General features: G+C 46.7%; 1 protein-coding gene across 1 annotated transcript in view; it reads left to right on the top strand.

Moving 5' to 3' along the window:
• Nucleotides 1-20,264, top strand: part of ADARB2 (adenosine deaminase RNA specific B2 (inactive)) — a 96,583-nt gene extending 76,319 nt beyond the window's left edge. Inside the window, exons 7-10 of the mRNA XM_054390096.1 lie at nucleotides 4,581-4,739; nucleotides 16,055-16,236; nucleotides 18,105-18,283; nucleotides 20,088-20,264. Of these exons, the coding sequence (XP_054246071.1) occupies nucleotides 4,581-4,739; nucleotides 16,055-16,236; nucleotides 18,105-18,283; nucleotides 20,088-20,264 (697 nt within the window). The remainder of the gene's footprint in view (nucleotides 1-4,580; nucleotides 4,740-16,054; nucleotides 16,237-18,104; nucleotides 18,284-20,087) is intronic.

The raw sequence follows: 20,264 nt of genomic DNA, 5'->3' as shown, positions 1-20,264 counted from the left end.
ACCAGCCACCCTGCCCAGCAAAGCACACAACCAGAGCATTCAGTAACTCCCAGCAATAGGAATAGTGTACACTTATTCAGCATCTGCTTGAGCAAAGTGCAACTCTAAGAACCAGCAAAACACAAGGGCAGTCAGATGTTAACACTTCTCTTTCCAGCCCTTTGTTTCAAACTGCTCTAAGGAGGCTTTATAAACTATGTTGATGTATATATGAGGGTCCAGCACTGAAAAAAAAAAAACAAAACTGCAGGATAGGATAGGCTGTTTTATTTCTTCCTTCATGAGGAGAGAGCAGCCTCCACTGAAGCAGGGAAAGAGAAAATGAACCTCTGAGGCAGTCATGCAAAATTTCAGACACAGCCTTACTCGTGTGATTCTGTTTAATCACCGTTCATTTCCTCTTCACTCTTCAACTAAATAATAAATATGGAGTGGCTTTTTTCATTACCATTTGAGCCAGAACTGGTCCTGAGGAAAATATGAAAATAAGAGGTGAGCCTTGAAATCAGTGGGTTTCACTGATTTTAAATACAAGGCACCTGTGTGAATTCCTAATCCAATAATTAATAATCCAGTGACTTTTATTTTAGGAACTCTCAGTAGTAATTTCCACTTCTGAGTGTAGCACACATCATAAATCCACTCCAAATGATTTTTAAATTTGTCCTTTCCAGCTCTGGTTTGAATTGACATTTTGTTCTGGTTGAAGTGACATCCTCAGACATCTTCTCCCCTGCAATTAGCTGAGATTAAGCATCTGGAGAACAAGCACAGGAAAGATCAGAAATGCTCATAGTCACTGATGCTTTGATCATTCTGAACAGCAGAACAGCAGCAGGCTGTAGTTTGTGACTTTAAGTTGCATGAATAAATATATTTCTGAGACTGCTTTAAAGTGATCCATGGCAGGCTGTGCCAGCAAGTGGAATGTGTCTTCTACTGCTGGCACAAGCAGCTTAAGTCCTAGACCCTGTCTGCAGCTTGGGTGCAAAACATGGAGCCTCACCTGGGTTTTGTTCAGATATCTCTGTGCTACTTAATGGCATGCTAAAAAAGAACTAAGTGTGTTCTAGTTGTGGGGCTGGTTTATTTCATCATGGCCAGCCTGAAAGTGCTCAGAGCTTTGGGTTATTAGTATGTTATATAAGCACTGCAGATCGTTTTTTGGTGTGTGTGTGCTGTCTGTCCCCATGAAGGGAGCAGCCTGAGGGTTTTAGTCACACCCTATCTCTGGAGTTTATAGCAGCTGAGCAGCTAAAACCCCTTATCAGAGCTGTGGAAGTGCATCCCAGGGTGAGCATGGACTGGCCACAGCTGCCTGAATCCTGTCAGCAGCTGCTGCCTGCTCGGCTGCACCCTGGGCATAGCTTGAGACAGGGAGCAAGGCTTGGCAGGTGGGCAGAGTTCCTGTGAGTGCTGCAATCCCAGGTGAGCTGTGCACTTGCACACTTCCTAATTGCTTTGGAAAGCTTCAGGGTGCAGTTTCTGGTGCTTGCAGGCTAGGGCTGGGCTGTTACAACCACCAAACATGGAGTCCTTTGGCCTTGGTACTTCCTTCAGGGCTGAGGAAAACAGAGAAGATCAAACAGACAATTAGAAAATCAAACAAGCAGACCACCCCCAGACTCACAGAAATGTTTCAGACCATTCTTCCCCCAAGATGTTGGCCTATGCTTTAAATTCCCCAAGTGCTCAACAGTTGTTTGCAGGGCTGCTGCTTTTTCTTTCCCTGAACTGGCTCCTTATCTCTGTCAGCACATTGTGGGATGCTTTGCCCCTCACCAGGTAATACTTGCATAGTAAAATCCAAGTCCCCTAAGTGCTGGGCTTCTCATCCTGTGCAGTTCCCTCATGGTTACACACCCCTTTGCACCTGTACAAAATGTAGGCACGTCAGCATGGTGAACTGCCTGAAAAAGAGTCATCTCCCCAGGGGAGGTCAGAGCAGGAGCTGAGAAAGTAAGAGGAATTCAGAGAGGATGGGAAAGGGGGGGGAGAAATGTGCTGCAAGAGGAAATGTGCTGGGGGGGGGGGGGGGGGGAAAGAGAGGGAGAGATGGAGAAATAAACACTAAAATTTCACTTTGTCCTGGGGGATTTCCAGCAGGTGAACTCCTGTGGTAGATCTTCATTGAAAGGCTAGCATCTGGTTTTCATATATAGTTTTTGAGCAAGAGCTTTAAATGAATTTGCGAAGGAAGCATCATTATCTTCGTTACACCTGCAGGAGAGCTTGGCAGAAGGGAACTGATTTGCTTAAAGTCAAACTTTCTACAAGTCAAAACAGTAGCAGCAATGTCTTGAGATGCTCTTCACTGCTTCCCTGGCAGAGGTCTGTCTCTGCTGTGCCATCAGTTCTCAGTGTGAGCAGACCAAGGCAAAGTGATTTTGCTATCCATTTCTTGCTGTTGCTCAGCAAGATGTGTTTGCTAAGCAGCACTGATCACTGCCTCCTTTTGTTGTCCAAATTTCATGGTACCTTCCCCACCACTCTGTCATTTAATAATAAAAATGCTGCTAACCACTGATGGTTTGGTTTTTTTTAAAGTCTCCCTGCAAAGTCCCAAGGAAAATGTGGACCAGTTCCCAGCTAGCTAATCCCATCCGAAGAGCATCCTCTGAACAATACTGCAGGAGATACCCCAGACAAGAGGGCTTTCCATGGGCCCAGCACACAGGGCCAGCAATTTGAAGGATGAGAGATCTGAGACATTTCTGAGATTTGGGCATTTTTACTTACTGATTTTTTTTTTTTTTAATTTGTCCATTGGCTCTTCCCTCTTCCCAGTTTCTCTCAGAACTGAAGTCTGAGAAGCCACAATGCTGCCAGTCTGGTGGTTACTGCAGTGTCTCAGCTGGGCACAAGGACTCCTCACATCCCCCACTGGGCTGGCACTCCTGGTGCAGGTGACAGTGCAATAGCCACTGTCCCCCAGACTCCATTCCTGAAGCAGCACAAAGAAACCCTATAATGTCTGCAAAGATTTTGGATATGATGGAGCCTTGTTTGGGTGGGAATTGGCTCCAACCATGGCCAGTCAATCCAACTGACACCTGGTCCTGCCCACTGCTGGCATGCACATCTCCAGCCTAAATCTTTGAAAAGCAGGAAGGAAGTGAAGGAATGGTGGGTCCTCAGCCACCCATCTGCTGTCAGACCAGAGCTGACTCCGTTCTACACATCTTCACTACCTTCACTAATCCCAATGGCCTGAAGCCATTTGGCCTGAAGCCATTTGTTTTCCCTTTCCCCTTTTGTAAACCTTCCTTTGGCAGCAGGCAAAGTCAATCAATTTGCTCTCATCAGAGCCCTCAGCACAGAAAATGGTCACACAAAGGCAAGAGTGAGCAATGACAGAGGGACAGAGCAGGAGGCTGGGAGTGTGCACAGAGCCAGCTGCCTGTGGCCAGAGGTCCCATCAGCCACACAACCTGTGACAGAGTCTCAGCTGCTGATGGCTGAGGAGCATCACCTTCACAGCCTTCTGGTCCAGCTGAGAGGCAGGCTTTGGAAAAATACACAGGACAGCTGGAAAAATATGGACAAGAGCCTCCTGTATGGAGGAGCAGCACTCATTCTCCTTGAAAGCAAAGGCCATCATGTACTGCTTGTCATTAATTTCCTTTGGGCCAGAGGGAAACTGAAAGGTCTGCTTCATGGAGAAGGTGTCCTCCAGGAAAATCCTCTGAGGGTAAGGGAGTGAGCAGGCACAGAGGATTTCTTGCTGTTCCTTTACTACCAAAACACCCAGTGGTAGCAGTGTAAAGATGGTAAGAGTGGTTTTGATAATGATTTCCAGATTTTCTCTTTTCATAACATAAAGGTGAAGTACTTCATAGATGTCATTGCCTCCTGCCCTGCCTGCCTATCTGCAGGACTCAGATCATTCCTCGTGGCACAGGACAAGTGCATTAGCTGCTTGCCCTGCACCACTCCTGAGGTAGCTGCCTTGCACTCAGGTATCTGTCGCTGAAGAGACAGATGGCAACTGCATCGGTATGACACAAGGCAGGAGGGTACCTCACAGGCAGGATTTGATTTGCTTTTGATCCAGAGTGTAAAACTTCAGCTTCTGATTATTTTCAGTGGCATTTTGTGATAGCCAAAATCTCAGTTCTGAAATGATTCAGGAAATGCCACTGAACGCCACACTAGGCTATTGGACTGGACTGGGTCATGCAGGTGAGTCTTTGATGGCACTCACTGAAGCATGGTTGTCTAAATACTCCCCTGACACAGCTCAGTCCTGTGAGTTAAAAACAAGAAACTGGGCTGTTTCTTTTAAAAACCAGAGCATCTCTGTGCTTTTTAAATATTTAAGGAAATGGGAGTGGGAAGATGAGCTGGGTGTGTGCTGTGTGGAAGTTTTGACTGCTGTGAGAGGCCAGCCGTGCTAGGAGCACAGACTGCTCCACTCTGCTGCTTTTTCTTAGGCTGTAACCTCATCTGATTTTGAATCCAATTTGAAAGGACCTCCACAAGTGGCTCTGTAAACGCTTTGGCTGTCTCCACAGCCTCTCAGGTTCTGAAAGCATTTAATTATTGCTGTTGTTTGGTTTGTTTTGCCCAGTGAACAGCAGCAAGCACATAGTGAGAAAATACCGCGGGCACCTGCGCACCAAGATTGAGTCCGGAGAAGGAACCATCCCTGTGCGGTGTCACAACGCGGCTCAGACGTGGGACGGCGTCCTGCTGGGAGAGCAGCTCATCACCATGTCCTGCACAGACAAAATTGCCAGGTACCTGATGTGTGCACCTAGCTAACCTCTTCTTTGCATGTGGAAATGAAGCTTGTGGCTACTGGTGGGGAGTAGCTGGCAGGTGCTGACAAACCTTGCAGAAACGAAGCCTTCCTCTGTATGCAAAAGAGCCCAAGCAAATCACATGGAATGTAAATAGGACATTTTCCCAAATTCTCCATGGGTCATTAGTTGCTTTTTACAATGTGGCAAAAATATAAACTCTCTTTGCAGTGTTTTTGCCAATAGAATTTCAGTGTGCAGATAAAATGCATCCACTCTGCTCTTGCTGGGTCATTTAGCCCAAAATTTGCAAGCCAACCATCATGTAGATGAACTCAGCTCATCTGCACCCTGTTGGATGAAGTGCCCTAAAAGCTGCTAGGAATAGTTCTACTATGTTGAATGTCATAGAATCACAGAATCCTAGAATGGCTCAGGTTGGAAGGGACTTCAGAGATCATCTATTCCAACCTCCCAGCCATGAGCAGGGACACCTCTCAACTGGACTCAGCTGCTCAAGGCTTCATCCAACCTAGCCTTGAAAATGCCACTGCAGAACTTTCATGTCACAGCCCCCCTCTGTGGCTCTCTGCTCTGTCCTGTGAATAAAACATGTATCTATGTAGAATCATTGCTGTATAATGCATACTTCATCATTATTCCATGGTGGTACATAAAATGTACCACATTCACCACTCTCAGTTTAGGGTGTTAACTAGTATCAAGTGATGGTTACCACATAGGGAAAACAAATGGGGTGTGGTTGGGTTCATGCATCTTGGACATTTAGGGAGGTGATTGACTCCTTGTACTCAGCTCTGGTGAGGCCACACCTTGAGTATTGTGTCCAGTTTTGGTCACCTCAATACAAGAGAGATGTGGAGGTGCTGGAGCCAGGGCAGAGGAGGGCAAGGAAGCTGAGGAAGGGCCTGGAGAATAAATCTGATGAAGAGTGACTGAAGGAGCTGGGGCTGCTTAGTTTGGAAAAGAGGAGGCTGAGGGGAGACCTCCTGGCTCTCTACAACTACCTGAAAGGAGCTTGTGGAGAGGTTGGCGCTGGTCTCTTCTCACAGGTAGTTACTGATAGAACAAGAGGGAATGGCCTCAAGCTGTGACTGGGTAGGCTTAGACTGGATATTAGGAAAAAAGTTTTCATGGAAAGAGTGGTCAGGCATTGGAATGTGTTGCCCAAGGAGGTGGTAGAGTCACCAACCTTGGATGTGTTTAAAGGTCATTTGGATTTGATGCTTGGGGATATGGTTTAGGGGTAAACCTTGTAGAGTAGGGTTCTGGGTTGGACTTGATGATCCTGAGAGTCTTTTCCAACCTGAATGTTTCTGTGATTCTGTGATATTATTGCAATATTGTACCAATAACTGAAAATGTTATTATTTATTTGCATGGGAACTCAAATGGACACTGGATTTTCCTAGACAAAATAAAAATTTTTATATATATATATATCAGCAGTCATTATTCCCTGCTTTGAACAGCCTCTTACAGTAAGAGTCAGTTTAAAAAAGACTCTGGAAGAAGGAGAGGGGAAAAGCAACATTTGAAGGAATGGCAGCAGTGCTGTTGCACTACAAATGCTTCAGAAGTTTGGAAACTTCTAAGCACTGTGGACTCCATGGTCAAGTTAAGAGCTTTGGTACAAGGAAAATGGGTTGGCAAATAAAGAGGAAAAAAAAAATCAAGAAAGCACAGAGATTTAGTAACTGGTGGAGAAAGAGGGAGTGGTCAATCCTAATAAAGTGGAAGGACGGAAATGGGAGAAGTTATTTGTGGGTCTCATAACTGGAAGTAATAGAAACAAGGTGAAGAGTCCAAAAGAGGGATTTTAAGGAGAAATTCAAGGTTATTGAAGGACAGAGTATGGAGCTGAATGTCTAGAAAAACCCCAAACTCTTTCCCAAGGGAAACGGGGAAAGATAAATGGAGTCCAGAGAGTGCTGGAGGCATTGCTATGGCATGTACACTGGTGAAGGGTCTGAAAGCTTTTGGGCTCCCAGGGCTATCAAGAGATGTTCACAACCCTGGCTGCACTTGGGGCTCATACCTTTCTCTCTCCTAGTCACATTGTGAGACCTGGTTCTGCAATTTCATTTCCACTAGACCTCTAGTGGCATACATCTATGGCATGACTTCAGCTGGGTTCATTAAGTCCTAGTCTGGGAATCACTGTGCTAGTGAAAATAAACCACCAATAATGCAGAAAATGTAAAAAAAAAATCTCTTGCATGGTGAAAAATAAGCAGTACCCTCAGGGCTGGCCTGGCCCTGCCCCTTGTCAGCAGGGATGACAACCCTGCTGGAGAGTTTTAGCTGCTATAAATTTTATGCAGAGCTTGGCAAAGAGTGGTAAGAAGAGGTTTGGATATGTTACCATCAGTAAACTCCATCCCAAATTTCAGCTGACCACCTTAAATACAATCTCTGATCAATTTTCATCTTTGTTATCCTCACCTGTAAGGGAGGGATATCAAAGATTAAATACAATCTATGATCAATTTTTATCCTCATTATCCTCACCTGTAAGGGAGGGAGATCAAAGATTTCTTTACCTGACCTTTGTTTCAGCACATACAGAGCCATTTTCTGCCTTCCTCACCTCTGCCTATAGAAAGTACAGGCAGCAAAGGAGTTCAGTGAACAAGGATAGTGCTGTTGGGGGGCCCTTTCTCCTCTCCTACCCTCACTGAAGAGATCAGTAGGTGGGGTCTATGCCACACTTCAGGCCCCAAATATTTGCTGTACCACACAGACACTCTTGATACGCCTGCAGGATGCAGGAGGAGTCTGGTTGCGTGTCATTGGGATTTGTCTTGCAGTCAGAAAAGAAGCAGCTGAGATTCATGTTTGAATAAGCAAGATTTGACAAAAAATTGTATTTTATTGCTTGTAAAACCCCCTTGGGAGCACTGGGCTATTAGAGAATGTTTTCTCTTGAGAACCTAGCCAGTAGCTGCTACAATATGCAGCATTTTGCATGATTTGCAAAGGATGCTGCTATCAGAATATCAAAGGCTCAGAAAAGTGAATAATATTCTATAAATCAGCTGTCTAACAGTTTATGTTCTTCCTTGCTTGCTGGGTAGCCATAAGCAGAGAGAGGTTTAATCAACTGTATTTGTTATTCAAAGGCATTTAGCAATTTCTATTACTATCCCCAGAAGTTTGAGAGAATCTGATGCTGGGTACGCAGTACTCAGGCTCTGTGGCTGTGCTGAGACTGGAAGATAAACAGCCTGGTATCGTGTCTGTTCCCTTACTGAATTAAAGCACAAGCACTTCTGACATGGAGTTATTTGGCTCAGACAGGGAATTAGGAGGTGACTGCATTATAAAGAAGGTCAGGCTAGATCTTGGTGGTTCCTTCTGGCTTTAAAAATCTATGCATTTATATGTGCAAATTTAAAGTCTGGGCTCTGTGAATCCCCAGATAACCCACCCAAAGAGAGCATTGGCTGCTGCACTCACAGCTCCTGTGGCTCTTACAGTGCAGCTGGAGTGAGTTCAGCCTCTCGGTGCCACGGATGTTAGGCTCAAACTCCATTATTTCCACCCAAAGTTCCTTAGGTATGCTGAAACCAAAGATTTTCATTCTCTTCTGCAGCCTACACTGTATACACTTGTGAAAAAGCAGAAATACCATGAGTAAAATAATGCTGAAAATTATCTGCTCTTTGGGGGAAAGTTTGTGACACTCAGTCTTTGTTTATGTTAATCATAACCAATATTAAGATTTTTATTTCAGTGCCCCACATCTCGAATCCTGAGTTCAGTTTTGGGCCCCTCACTCCAAGAAGGACACTGAGGGGCTGGAGCATGTCCAGAGACGAGCAAGAAAGCTGGTGAAGGATCTGGAAAATAGGGCTGATGAGGAGCAGCTGAGGGACCTGGAGATGTTTAGTCTGGAGAAGAAGAGGCTGAGGGGAGACCTCATTGCTCTCTACAGCTCCCTGAAAGGAGGCTGGAGTGAGGTGGAGATCGGTCTATTCTCCCTAGTCTCATGTGATAGAACAAGAAAAAATGGCCTGAAATTGTGCCAGGGAAGGTTTAGGCTGGAGATGAGGGAAATTTTTTTTGCTGCAGGAGTGGTCAGGGATTGGAACAGGCTGCCCAGGGAGGTGGTGGAGTCACCATGCCTGGAGGTGTTCAAGAAACATGTGGCCATGGCACTTTGGGACATGGTTTAATGGCCATGGTGGTACTGGGTCAGTGGTTGGACTCGATGATCTTAGAGGGCTTTTCCAGCTGGAACATTTCCCTGACTCTATTCTATGTCTTTACTTTGGAGAGATGCCAGTTTTCTGGGCCTCAGACTTGCATCTCCACACTGTAATGGTGTTAGACACACTTGAAATGCATGAGCTGTGCCACTTGTCCTCTTTCAGAAGCCCTCCTGCAGGGTGCAGGCTTGAGGAATATACTTTGCAGCATGCAGGATTTGGAGGAGAAAATCCTCACAACCACTGTCTTTATACATCAAATAAAAGCCAGAATTTAGTGTTTATTTTGTAAGCTCTGGCCTTAGAATTGTTTTCTTACTGCTGTTTCTCAAAAGGTCACCTTCAGAAGGTTGTGTATTTTCTTGCCACCAGGTTAGCAGTCATCCACTTCCTTGTACTTCACAAAAACAGTGACATGAAGCCCAGAGGTTAAATAAGACCTCGAACATCAAAATTGTACCTCACCTACAAAACCACACAAGCAGTAACAAAAGCCCTCCAAATGCTGCATTACAACACTGACTGTTTCTTCTTGTCCTGTGGCTGAAGTCTGGGAATTATTTGGGCTCCAGAGCTAGAGAACAGGAAGGAATCTTTACTGAGAATGGGCTCAAGAGTATTGCAAGGTAAGGTAGTCTTAAGGTGCTGCTTCAGGATGTAGCAGTGGGAGTCTGAAGTAGCATTTTACAAGATGGGTTGAGCACATTAAGCTGTGTTTAAATGTAGCATGTCAAAATGCAAGACTAAAAGTCAGTGTTAGAACCTGGCATTCTTAGATCTGTTTTAGTGTTAGCCTGTCGACCAGAGCCATTGTTAACAGAAGGCTGAGCCTGACAAGGTAACTCTTAGGAAAAGCTACTTCAAAGACTGCATATTAATGTAAATGAAAATCAGTTAACACAGCCAGACCTTCAATTAGAGATGATTTGTGCATTTGATTCGTAATTCTCTCTCTTAACCCCTTTCTGTGAGACTGAGATTTCAGTTTTAATCTTGCACCACAAGGTATGTTGCAGAAAACATCTATAAACCACCTACTGTTAAAATACTGATCAAAAACTAATGCACTGGTTCCAGTTTCCAAACCAATAATAGCTAAATGGTCATATAAATGGGAACACCACAGGTGTTCTGCTGAGCACAGGCCACCATGAATAACAATGTCTGTTGTGTGAAGCATAGCTGGAAATGGTGGTAATAGAAGCTTGTGGTGCAGGAGGTTAACAACACGACAAGTGGGTAAGAGGTAAAGCTCCTAATGACAACCCCCCAAAGAAAAAGTGTCTCTTGTAAAAAAGTCATAACAAAATAAGCTTTGAAAAATCATCAGCCGTGCTGTTTAATGGTGAGCTTTCCAAAGGCCCCAAAGAGACACTTGAGTCTCACCAAGCTTCAGTGGCAGGTGGACAGAGGTCACTGGGATGCTTTGAAACCCTGTGTGAATTTCTCCACAGCTCAGTTTCAAAGGGGTTTGAGGGCAGGAGCGTTGTCAGCACTTGGTTGGGAGTAGTGTGCTGTGCAAACCCATGCTGGGAGCACTCAGCAAAGGGGCTCCAGGTGCCACACCACAGCTCAGCAGACGGTGAGGAGTCATGTGCAGACCTGCAGGAGGCTGCAGACCTTTGCATCCTTGTGGGTTTGCCCTAAGCCCCTTCCTCAGTGTTTTTGTCATTGATATGTCCATGTGGGGGGCTGCAGCCAGCTTGCATGGTAAGAGCACGCTGCAGCCTGCAGCTGTGGAGCCTGTGATGTGGTTATGACTTGGGCACACACTGCCCTGCACGTCTTGCTGATGGTCCCAGGCTGTGGGAGCTGTGTTGAGGTTCTGCAGGAGCTCAGCCCCAGCATGCCCTGCATCCAGGACCCAGGGAGCACAGCATCTAATTAAAGAGAAGCTGCTGCTCTGGGGTGCCTCCCAGTTCGTCACTGGCATTTCTGTGATTGACAAACAGGCACAAATCTATTTCTTCAAGGATTATCTATATTGAAAACTGGGTGCAGGATTTGGTCTTTGTAAACAGTGCAGCAATATCTGCTGTTTGAACAAAAGGAAGGGTATACTTTCCTTCCATTGAAAGCACCAAAAGCTCCCATATTTAAGTGAAAAGGGGAGACATTTGGGTTTTATTGATCTTGCTTGCTGAAGATTTTAGTTTTTAAAAAGAAGATCCGTGACTAAGGGAGCAGTGGGTTGATTTTTTCACTTTATTGGAAGGGTTATTACAAAGCACACAGCGTCTTAAGTTATTAGAGAGATGTGTGCCCTTGAAAACAGCCCTTAAAATCCCACACAATTAGGAAAACTCAGAGTGATCCAGCATATTTCCTCGTAGCAAGGGAAGTCACTTTGATATATTGAAGATCCAAAATGTAACACTGCATTGCTCTGAATAATAATTTTATTTGGAAAAGCCACATCTGAAGAGGGTACTTTGTTACAGATGGGAACACAGCTCCTTTCATGAGCCTAAATTAGGCTACAGAGAAATAGCTTCTTCAAAGCACCCTTATGGATAGTTTCACTGCTGCTCAGACAGAACTTCTCCTGTCAGCTGCCTGCACATAATCCCAGGGATGTTCAGGTATCAAAGGACTGAGCCAGTGCCTCAGCCACATGTGTCAGTCAGGGAGATGAACAGTAGATAGAATAAGAGGACCTCCCCTCAAATGTTTTTAGTTAAATCTGTTGTTTATGCAAAATGCTGACTGGCTGCCCTCCAAGGTGGGTGCTTACATCCACAGAACAGAAGCAGAATGAGTAACTGAAATTTCCCCCACCATTAATGTGTTCTTGCTGTGCTCTGAAGGGCAGGAGTGGCAGTGCAAGGGGCTTGCATTGGCCAGTTCAGCACAGGAGCTGGCCTCTTGCCCTAGGACTTGTGCTGATTTAGTGGGACTTGGGGCTGCACTCCAGAAAGAAACAACTGGCCCAACTCTGCATCAAACCTGGGCTGGACCTGAAAGCAAAGCTCCTTCTCTGCTTTCTCATCCCTCTTTTCTAAAAGGGTGTTGCTGAAACTGTGCTCTGTCAAGCTGGGAAGTGGCCAGCACACAGGTGGCAGTGCCATCACTCTCCTCCCTTTCAGCCACCACAGTGGCCTCCAGCCTTGTCATTGCTCAAGAGGGCACAGCAAGCAGGCCCCACCAAACACTGCCTCTTTGCTTTACCTTTCCTGTCATAAGATGCTGTCTTCTTCTGGGACCACATCTTTTTATACCACCCTCTACCCATCAGGCAGGGCTTGCTCTCATGCCCTGCATTCTTGGTTATGTTTTTGCTCTCTTGTCTTTTCAGCCTGGCCCCTCCACCCAATTGCTCTTGTATTTACTTAAACCTCAAAGGCAAAACGAGTCACAGCTGATGCAGAAGTTCCATTGCCCCCTACTTTTACCTTGGTCTTCTCTTGGAAGGGGAAAGCAGGGTTGCCTTGAGGAGCGACTTGTATTCAGGCATTGTGGGCTCCAGCTCTGCCTCCAAACAACGCTGCAGACTTGAGCACATTATGCTGCCTTCCTGCTTTGGGTCCACAGCGTGCCTAAGAACGGGGGTTTCACTCACAGCAGCATTATGAGAATTAATTAATACTTACTAAATGCTTTTTATACCTAGGAGGTGACCTGGTGGTGTTTATCCTATGATTTCCAGTAGTGTAATTCCATTGACATCCCAGCCCCTTCAAACAGCAGGATGAACGCATTCAGAGTGAGGCAGAGAAACCTCTCTAAAGAAAAGACAAGTTCCTTGTAAATAATTTAGATCAGGTAACTATTATTACTGTGTAATGTCTGATCTGCCCACAATCCCATATTTTGGTAAATAAAGCTCAGATGATTTCTGGTGAGGTGCAATATTGCTCAGATCCCAGCTCTGCTGAACATATGTTGCTCTTCTGTTCAGCTGCTTCTTTCTCTCCTTCAATCGAATATACAAGGGTGTGGGGTTTGTAAAGGAAATGTCAAACCTTGAAAACACCACTGATGGCTTACAAGCTTCCAGTGGACAAAGATATCACTGTCTAATATTTTTACTCACCTCAGAAGCTGGCATGGCACTGTTAGCCGAGCTGTACTCCAGTTCTTAAGCTGGCATTATTAATTTTGCATCATAGAATCACAGAATTGTCAGAGTTGGAAGGGACCTCAAGGATCATCCACTTCCAACCCCCCTGCCATGGGCAGGGGCATCTCACATTAGATCAGGTTGCTCAGAGCCACATCCAGCCTGCCCTTAAAAACCTCCGGGGATGAGGCTTCCACCACCTCCCTGGGCAACCTGTTCCAGTGTCTCACCACCCTCATGGGGAAGAACTTCTTCCTAACATCCAATCTGAATCTACCAACTTCTAGTTTTGCTCCATTCCCCCTAGTCCTATCACTACCTGGCACCCTAAAAAGTCCCTCCCCAGCTTTCTTGTACCCCCTTCAGATACTGGGAGGCCACAATGAGGTCTCCTTGGAGCCTTCTCTTCTCCAGACTGAACAGCCCCAACTCTCTCAGTCTGTCCTCATAGGAGAGGAGCTCCAGCCCTCTGCTCATCCTTGTGGCCCATTTCTGGACATGTTCCAGCACATCTATCAGATATTCAGTGGAAGAGGCTGCTAGCCCTCTCCTTTCAGAGCGATGTTATTTGCAGGAATGACCCCACTTTTCTTTTTCTTTTTATTTCCCCCCCCCCCAAATGAAGTTATGCAAATCTGATCGACTAAAGTAAATGTTTCATAAAACCAATGACTGTTTAAATTGTGGGACTAAATTGTTTGTATATAAATATTACCTTTTATATTCCATTTGAGTTTTATGTAGATGAACACATTACTTTAATGACCCGCATTTACAGGGGGGAGACAGGGAGAGGCTGACTCTGAAATCCTCAGCAGCCAGATGGCTGCCTTTTCTTGCATGAGATTAAAAGATGTTTCTCATTCACAGCCCTGCTTCAGAGGCAAATTAATATAGCCAGCAAAATTGCTTCTGTTTGTGGAGTCAAATTTAAAGGGAACTTTTTAAAGCCATCGGTGTCACAGGTTCCTAGAGCAGATTGCTCTCCAGGTACAGCGTGCTGGCTTTAAACATTCAGTAATTAATGGAGAGTATTCCGTGTTAATTGACTGCTTCAGGAAGAGGAAATCTAATGAGTCCTTATTAATCATGAGAAGAGACACGCAGCACACAGGCGCCGCAATAATCGCACCGGCGCCGCAGAAACCTTAATTAATGGAAAGAACAATGATGTAAGAAATTAGCTACATAATGCGTGCTGCTGATGGAGATTGTGCTTCAAACACATCCGTTAGCATGGCAGCCACTGGATGGTGCTTTCGATAGCAGGCGCCTCGTGCCTCTTCCTTCAGTCAGCGACAGAGCTCCAAAGGCTGATCAACCAGCCAAAATGAGCTCTCCAAAGCTGCGGTTTCTGAAGTGGCTTCAGTTTGAACTCCTCAATTCCAAACTATTCAAACAGATTGGCAGCATTTGACTTGCACAAAAATATCCTCCGAGTGTAAGAGAGCATTTTAGTATTGGTCTGGTCTGGGGAACGACTTCTTGTTAGAGAGGCTGAGCTAAATCAGTAAGCCAAGAAGATGCCTCAAGAATGGCTTCTTTCCTCTTCTTTGTATTTTCCACTTTTTAACCAGTTTCTTGCCCACTGAAGATGTCAGAGTGAGCATCCTGCCATGGTTTTGCCATGTTTGATGTAAAAATTTTGTAGGTTATTGAAACAGAACAAATTTGGCAGCTAATCCAGCATCAGTGCTATAGAGCTCACAGACAGGAACAGGTTGAAGGCCCTGAGGTTTCCACCAACACTGTTGCACCTTTAAGACAGCATCAGGGTGAAACACCCTCATCCCTGAATGCTTCAGGGCAGGTCAGACTATTGGTTACAAACAAACTGCCTACAAGTGTAACTTCTTTCTCTTCTGGAGCAGGGTCTGATTCTTCTTCTGGATGTCATCATACCTGCATGATCATTTGTGCAAGGAAATGTGAGCCTGGGAGGTTAGATTCTGTGGGAATTTTGGGCACCTAAGTGGCTGTATGGCTAGGGGATGGCATGAATGTGTGACAAATGCCAAAGAAAGGTAAGATAGTAGAATGTGGACATTTAAGCTGGGTGCCTCCAAAAAAAGAAGCCATAGAATTGAGACCTCCAATGTCTAGAGTGTCCAGCCCAGTGGTGGACACAGGAAATAGTGTTCCATAAATCCTGCACCCTTCTAAATCTGGCTGCAAAGTTATTGTCTTCCACTTTCTTCCTTCTCTGCTCCCGTGGGAGAGAGATGCTTTCTTCTCTGCTAATGATGGGGGAGTATCAGAGGACTCTTTGTCTTGACTAACTTTTTTTTTCCTGCAGAATCTTGGCCTGTTTAGGCCTAATGCCAGGGTAAAAAGGGGGTGCAGTTCAGGCCTGGGCAGCCTGAAACCAGCCTAGCAATGGTGGGGCAGAAGAAAGAGCCCTGAGGTTTTTGGTGAACTCCAGGGAAGTGTTGGATTTTTGGTCTGGTGTAAAGAAACTTGTGTGTTAAGGTTAGGCTGGGGATTTCTTGGAACTTTGTATGCTTTTCTGTGCTCACCACCATGCTTTGTAGTATATGAATTGCTTTTCCATTTAAATTTTCCCTAACTATCCAATCCAATTGTGTGAGTGTTACTCTTTTGCCTCTTTTGGAGCAGCAGAGCAATCTGTCCCGCTCTGAACTAGGACACAGAAGCACTCATTTTAGCTCTACCATTGCAAGCTGCATTACAGTTGTGCTGGAGCCATGCTGAATGAGTGCTCATCCAACAGCCAATGCTCTTGTGGAGAGCAGCTCTCAACAAGAGGCCTCTCCTTGCAGTAACACAAGACAGAAGTGCCTTGCTCAAGCCAGTGGCATCACAGTCATCCAAAACAGTTGTAGAGGGGGAACAGTGCACAAGTGTGTCCAGTGGTGCAGTGCTCCCTGAACAGGGACAGGAACACTTTTCAGCTCCCATCCCTCCAGCCATGTGCTGGGCTTTGCCAGTTTTCCCAAGGCAGCGCTCTGATGGCCATTCCTCCCCCCATGTGTTTCACTGCTCCTGAATTTCTTTTCCAGATGGAACATCCTTGGGCTCCAAGGTGCTCTCCTCAGCTCCTTCATTGAACCCATGTACTTACACAGCATCGTTGTGGGAAGCCTCTACCACACTGGTCACCTTTCCCGGGTAATGAGCCATAGAATAGAAGACATTGGTCAGCTGCCAGCTTCCTACCGGCGCAATCAGCTGCTTCTCAGTGGTAAGCAAACACCTGCCTGCAAGATAAATGATCCTCTCTCCCATCACTAATTGTCCCAGTCACCAGCAGGAAATTTTACTTGTTTGTAAGTAAACCACTAGCCCATGGCTTCTTTTTCCCTGCAGAGCATGAAGTTGTAGAATGAAGAAAATGATGCATTTAAATCCAGTTCCTTTTTCATGTGCAGTGAGCCCAAAAAGCATCAGTAGTGGAGACAAGCTGGCCAGGAGAACTACCACTGTGCAAAGGCTGCTCAGAGAGGGGAAAAGTGTGTCTGAGTAAAAGGGTTCTGAAAGTTCTCAGTAAACTTGAACTGTCTACCTCACCTAGTGAGTGTGTGGAGTCAGGAGAAGCAGCCCTCACCTCTCTGGCCCCATGCCTGCAGCCCTACCATCCATGCCCCTTATTCAGAGCCCCTGCTCCTTCACCACTTGTCAGCCCTTGTGCTCAGGGCAGATGGCTGTGAAAGAGCTGCTCCACTGTGCAGGAGCCCCTGCCTCCTCAGCAGACCTGGGGGTGCATTGCTGCCACCCAGCGAGGCTGCTGCCCATAGTGTCAGCAGCTCCATGGCTTCCAGCTATCATCAAGGCTTACTCTCATTGCCATCACTTCTCCTTCCCCGTCCCTGTTCCTACTCCAGGTTTCTGCTCCTTTTTTTCTCCACCCTCCTGACTCCAAGTTCCTTAACCACCGGCCAGGCAGGAGCTGTCCAGCCTCATCCCAGCAAAAATCCATGATCCTGAATGCTTTCAGAGCATCATGAGGCATGTGAGCACTAAGCATCACCAGTTCTGCAGAGGATTAGACCCACAGACGATTGTTACACACTGATATTGTTCTTCAGAAGGATTCCCTGAGACATCAGGTTTACAAGGATGTAGGTCAAGATGGCAGCATTGCCTTTCAAAGTCCTCTAGGTTCCTCAGTCAGGAGAGGGCTATTTTAGCCCTTATCTTTTTCATGGGGGGAAGGAGATTGGTTTGTTTTTTTTAATGTGCTCTTGTGACAAAATTCATTGAGCTGAGGCAGAGGTGATAGTTTAGCCACTGGGGAAATTCTCAGGTTCTGTGTGTTTTAGTGCATTTGGTTAAGTGTGATGTATATGTATGTGTCATGAGGTGAGCAGGTCATGAGGCTACCCTAGTTTGAACAGCTTGTCTGCATATTTTAACTCTTCATTGCAGCAAGCCAAAGACTGTGCAATGCAAGTATGCCAGAACCTGTGTTCCACACTCCTCCTCTATCGCATTCTCCCTTCTGTCCCTGTCCAGCATGGGAACACCTCAGTTCTGCCTTCCTTCCCTTGCCACATCATGGGAGGGAGAACAGGGCTCACAGCTGGTTGGGAAACACACACCACCACCACCTCCACCTCCACCACCACCTCCACCAGCCCTTTCTGACAGCTGGCTGCTATTTTGGCAGAACACCCCTGTTTGCAGAAGCCCTGTGTTCTGGACTTCCCACCACAGTGCAGGCCCCAGCGGTTAGCAGCAGACATCTGTGAGCCAGGCATGTGCTGGAGCTCATCTGGAAGAGCTCATGACAAAAGTGCTTTGCTGCTTAGTTCCTTGTACAAAAGTTTCCCCATTCAGCCCTTCAGAAGGATTTCACTCAGTGCCATCAACAGCACACACCCAGTCTAAAGCCCTTCCGTGTGGTAAGGAAAAGTTCTCCTGCAGGGTGGGACAGGACCCCTGGGAACTGCTAAAGGATGTCTCTCTCTGGGGCCATTTAACCAGTGGTGACAGCAGCTCGTGCAGTGCACAGTGCCAGTGTGCTTGCCCAGGGGTGTGCCACAAGAAGCCACCACACCTTAGCAGTCTCTGAGGGCTCTGGGTGTCACTGGTGTCCTCCTCTCCTGCCAGGGGTGAGCCATGCAGACGCTCGGCAGCCCGGGAAGTCTCCCAGCTTCAGTGTGAACTGGGTCGTGGGCAGCACCGACCTGGAGGTCATCAATGCCACAACAGGGAAGAGGACCTGTGGCAGTCCCTCACGGCTCTGCAAGCAGATGTTCTTCACTCGCTGGGCAAAGCTGCATGGCAAGGTAGGGCTGATGCACCAACAGGGCACTGCCACCAGACAACAGAGCTGCTCCGGTTCCTGTCCCGGAGTTGTATTCATTTGCTGTAAGGAGACTGGCCCAGAACTGTCCAAGAGTTCCTGTAGAGTAGGAGAAGACAAAGGCAAGGGAAAAAAAGTATTGTATTAAATCCCAGAACCTTTTTCCTATTGGGAATTGAGTGGAAAAGAACAAGGCAGAGTGATGGTAGGGAATTCTGCAGCCACTACCACCAACAATGTAATTCAGGAAGGCAAACAGACAGGCAGGGTGGGGACGTATGAGGACAAGCCCAAAGGGGTTGTTCTGCCCTGCAGGAGACCCCAGGGAAGGAGGCTGGTGGGACTCATCCCATCTCAGGCAGTGGCATGATCTGTCCTAGCAGGGACCTTGAGCCTGAGGGGAAGCAGAAGGGACAACCTGGGGTTCATGTGCAGGACTCAGTAACAGTTTGGTGGCACAGGTCCCAGCCTATTTCTTGCACAGCAGGTGCCACAGGAAATGGGGCAAGAAGTATTCTGGCTGCCCCCAAAATGGAGAGGTCCTCACAGGAACCTGGGGTAGGCTGGGTCCCAGGGCAGGCTATGGCCAGTGGTGGCCAGGAGAGCTGAACTGCACCTGGCTCCCACCAGTGCTGGGGTTGGGGTGAGCAGGAGTAACTTGAGGCTAAGCAGGGCACTTTGCTTTTGGCAAAATGAAGCATTTAATAATCTCATCAGTGTCCACCTCTGGGGAACAAAAGGGCAGCTGGAAAGAAGCCACTGCCAGCCAGGCCAGCTTGTGGCCCACTAACACCTGGGCTGGCAGCACTGCCCTCCCTTGCTGGCAAGCCCCAGTCAAGAGCAGCCCTACGGTGTGCTGGCACCACATGGGCTGCAGCAGCTCATTTCAGGCTGTCCTTTAATCTGTCTTTCAGCATCTCTCCTTTGAAGAGAGAAGGAGAAGTGTTGTTTGCTCACCAGGCTATGCTTTGAGAGTGCCTTCTCCGACAGGGTGTTAGTTCCCTGGTTTGTAAGGTTGGGTTTTCACCCATCTGCTTGATCTAAGGCATTTCCCAGGCTTTGGTTTCTTTCATATGAGCTCAAAGCCTTCCTGCTGGCCCAGCACTGTTAAGAATTGGGCAGGTCAGAGGAGGCCCTGTGTTTGAGGGTGCTGGCTCCCACGTGTGTGCTCCAGGTGAGGAGAGGCAGAGGACATGTGGCATTGTCTGCTGAGGCAGCTCCTGAGTGGCAGCTCCAGTGTCCTGACAGAGCACCAGCATGAATCCTGATACCTGATTGCTGCCCTGTCCTGAGCAGGTTTCACAGCATTTCAGATAGTAACAGATTAGAGGGAAAAGAGGAGAGCATGGGAGGGGACCCTCCTTGTGTCTCTTGGTATTACCTGGAAGCACTGAGCTGCTCCACTTCCCAGGCTAAACTGAGCGTATTTCTTTATTTTTCCCTTTTTCATCCCTAAGAATCATCTTAACTGGGAAGTGTTTTTTTCCCTTTGTAGAGCACGCTGAGCTTTGCTGGTGCCTGTGCCCACTCCAAGGCAAAGCCGTTTACCTCGCTCCTCTTCACGACAGCCCAAAACCATGTCACAGACATTTATGGCTTCCCTGGGGTTTTTGTTGTTGTTAAACCAAAAGCAAACACACAAAGCACAGTGATAGTTTGTTTGTTGCTTATGAAATGTGGACAGGAAGATTATGCAGCTACTGAAGCCTCCTGTTTCTTTTGGCTCATGGGCTGATTTTTTTCATTATTATTTTATTTTTTCCCCTTCCCTGATTTTCGTTCTGCAGCTGAGCACACGAATACCAAGCCATGGAGATGTGCCACCAGTGTACAGCGAGGCAAAGCTGGTGGCTCAGACATACCAGTCTGTCAAGCAGCAGCTGTTTAAAGCATTTCAGAAAGCTGGGCTGGGCACCTGGGTGAAGAAACCCCCGGAGCAAGATCAGTTCCTACTAACTGTATAA

Source organism: Indicator indicator, chromosome 20, assembly GCF_027791375.1.
Source record: "Indicator indicator isolate 239-I01 chromosome 20, UM_Iind_1.1, whole genome shotgun sequence".
NCBI lineage: Eukaryota > Metazoa > Chordata > Aves > Piciformes > Indicatoridae > Indicator > Indicator indicator.
Note: the sequence above shows the minus strand (reverse complement) of the source record. Positions and strands in the feature narration are given on the sequence as shown.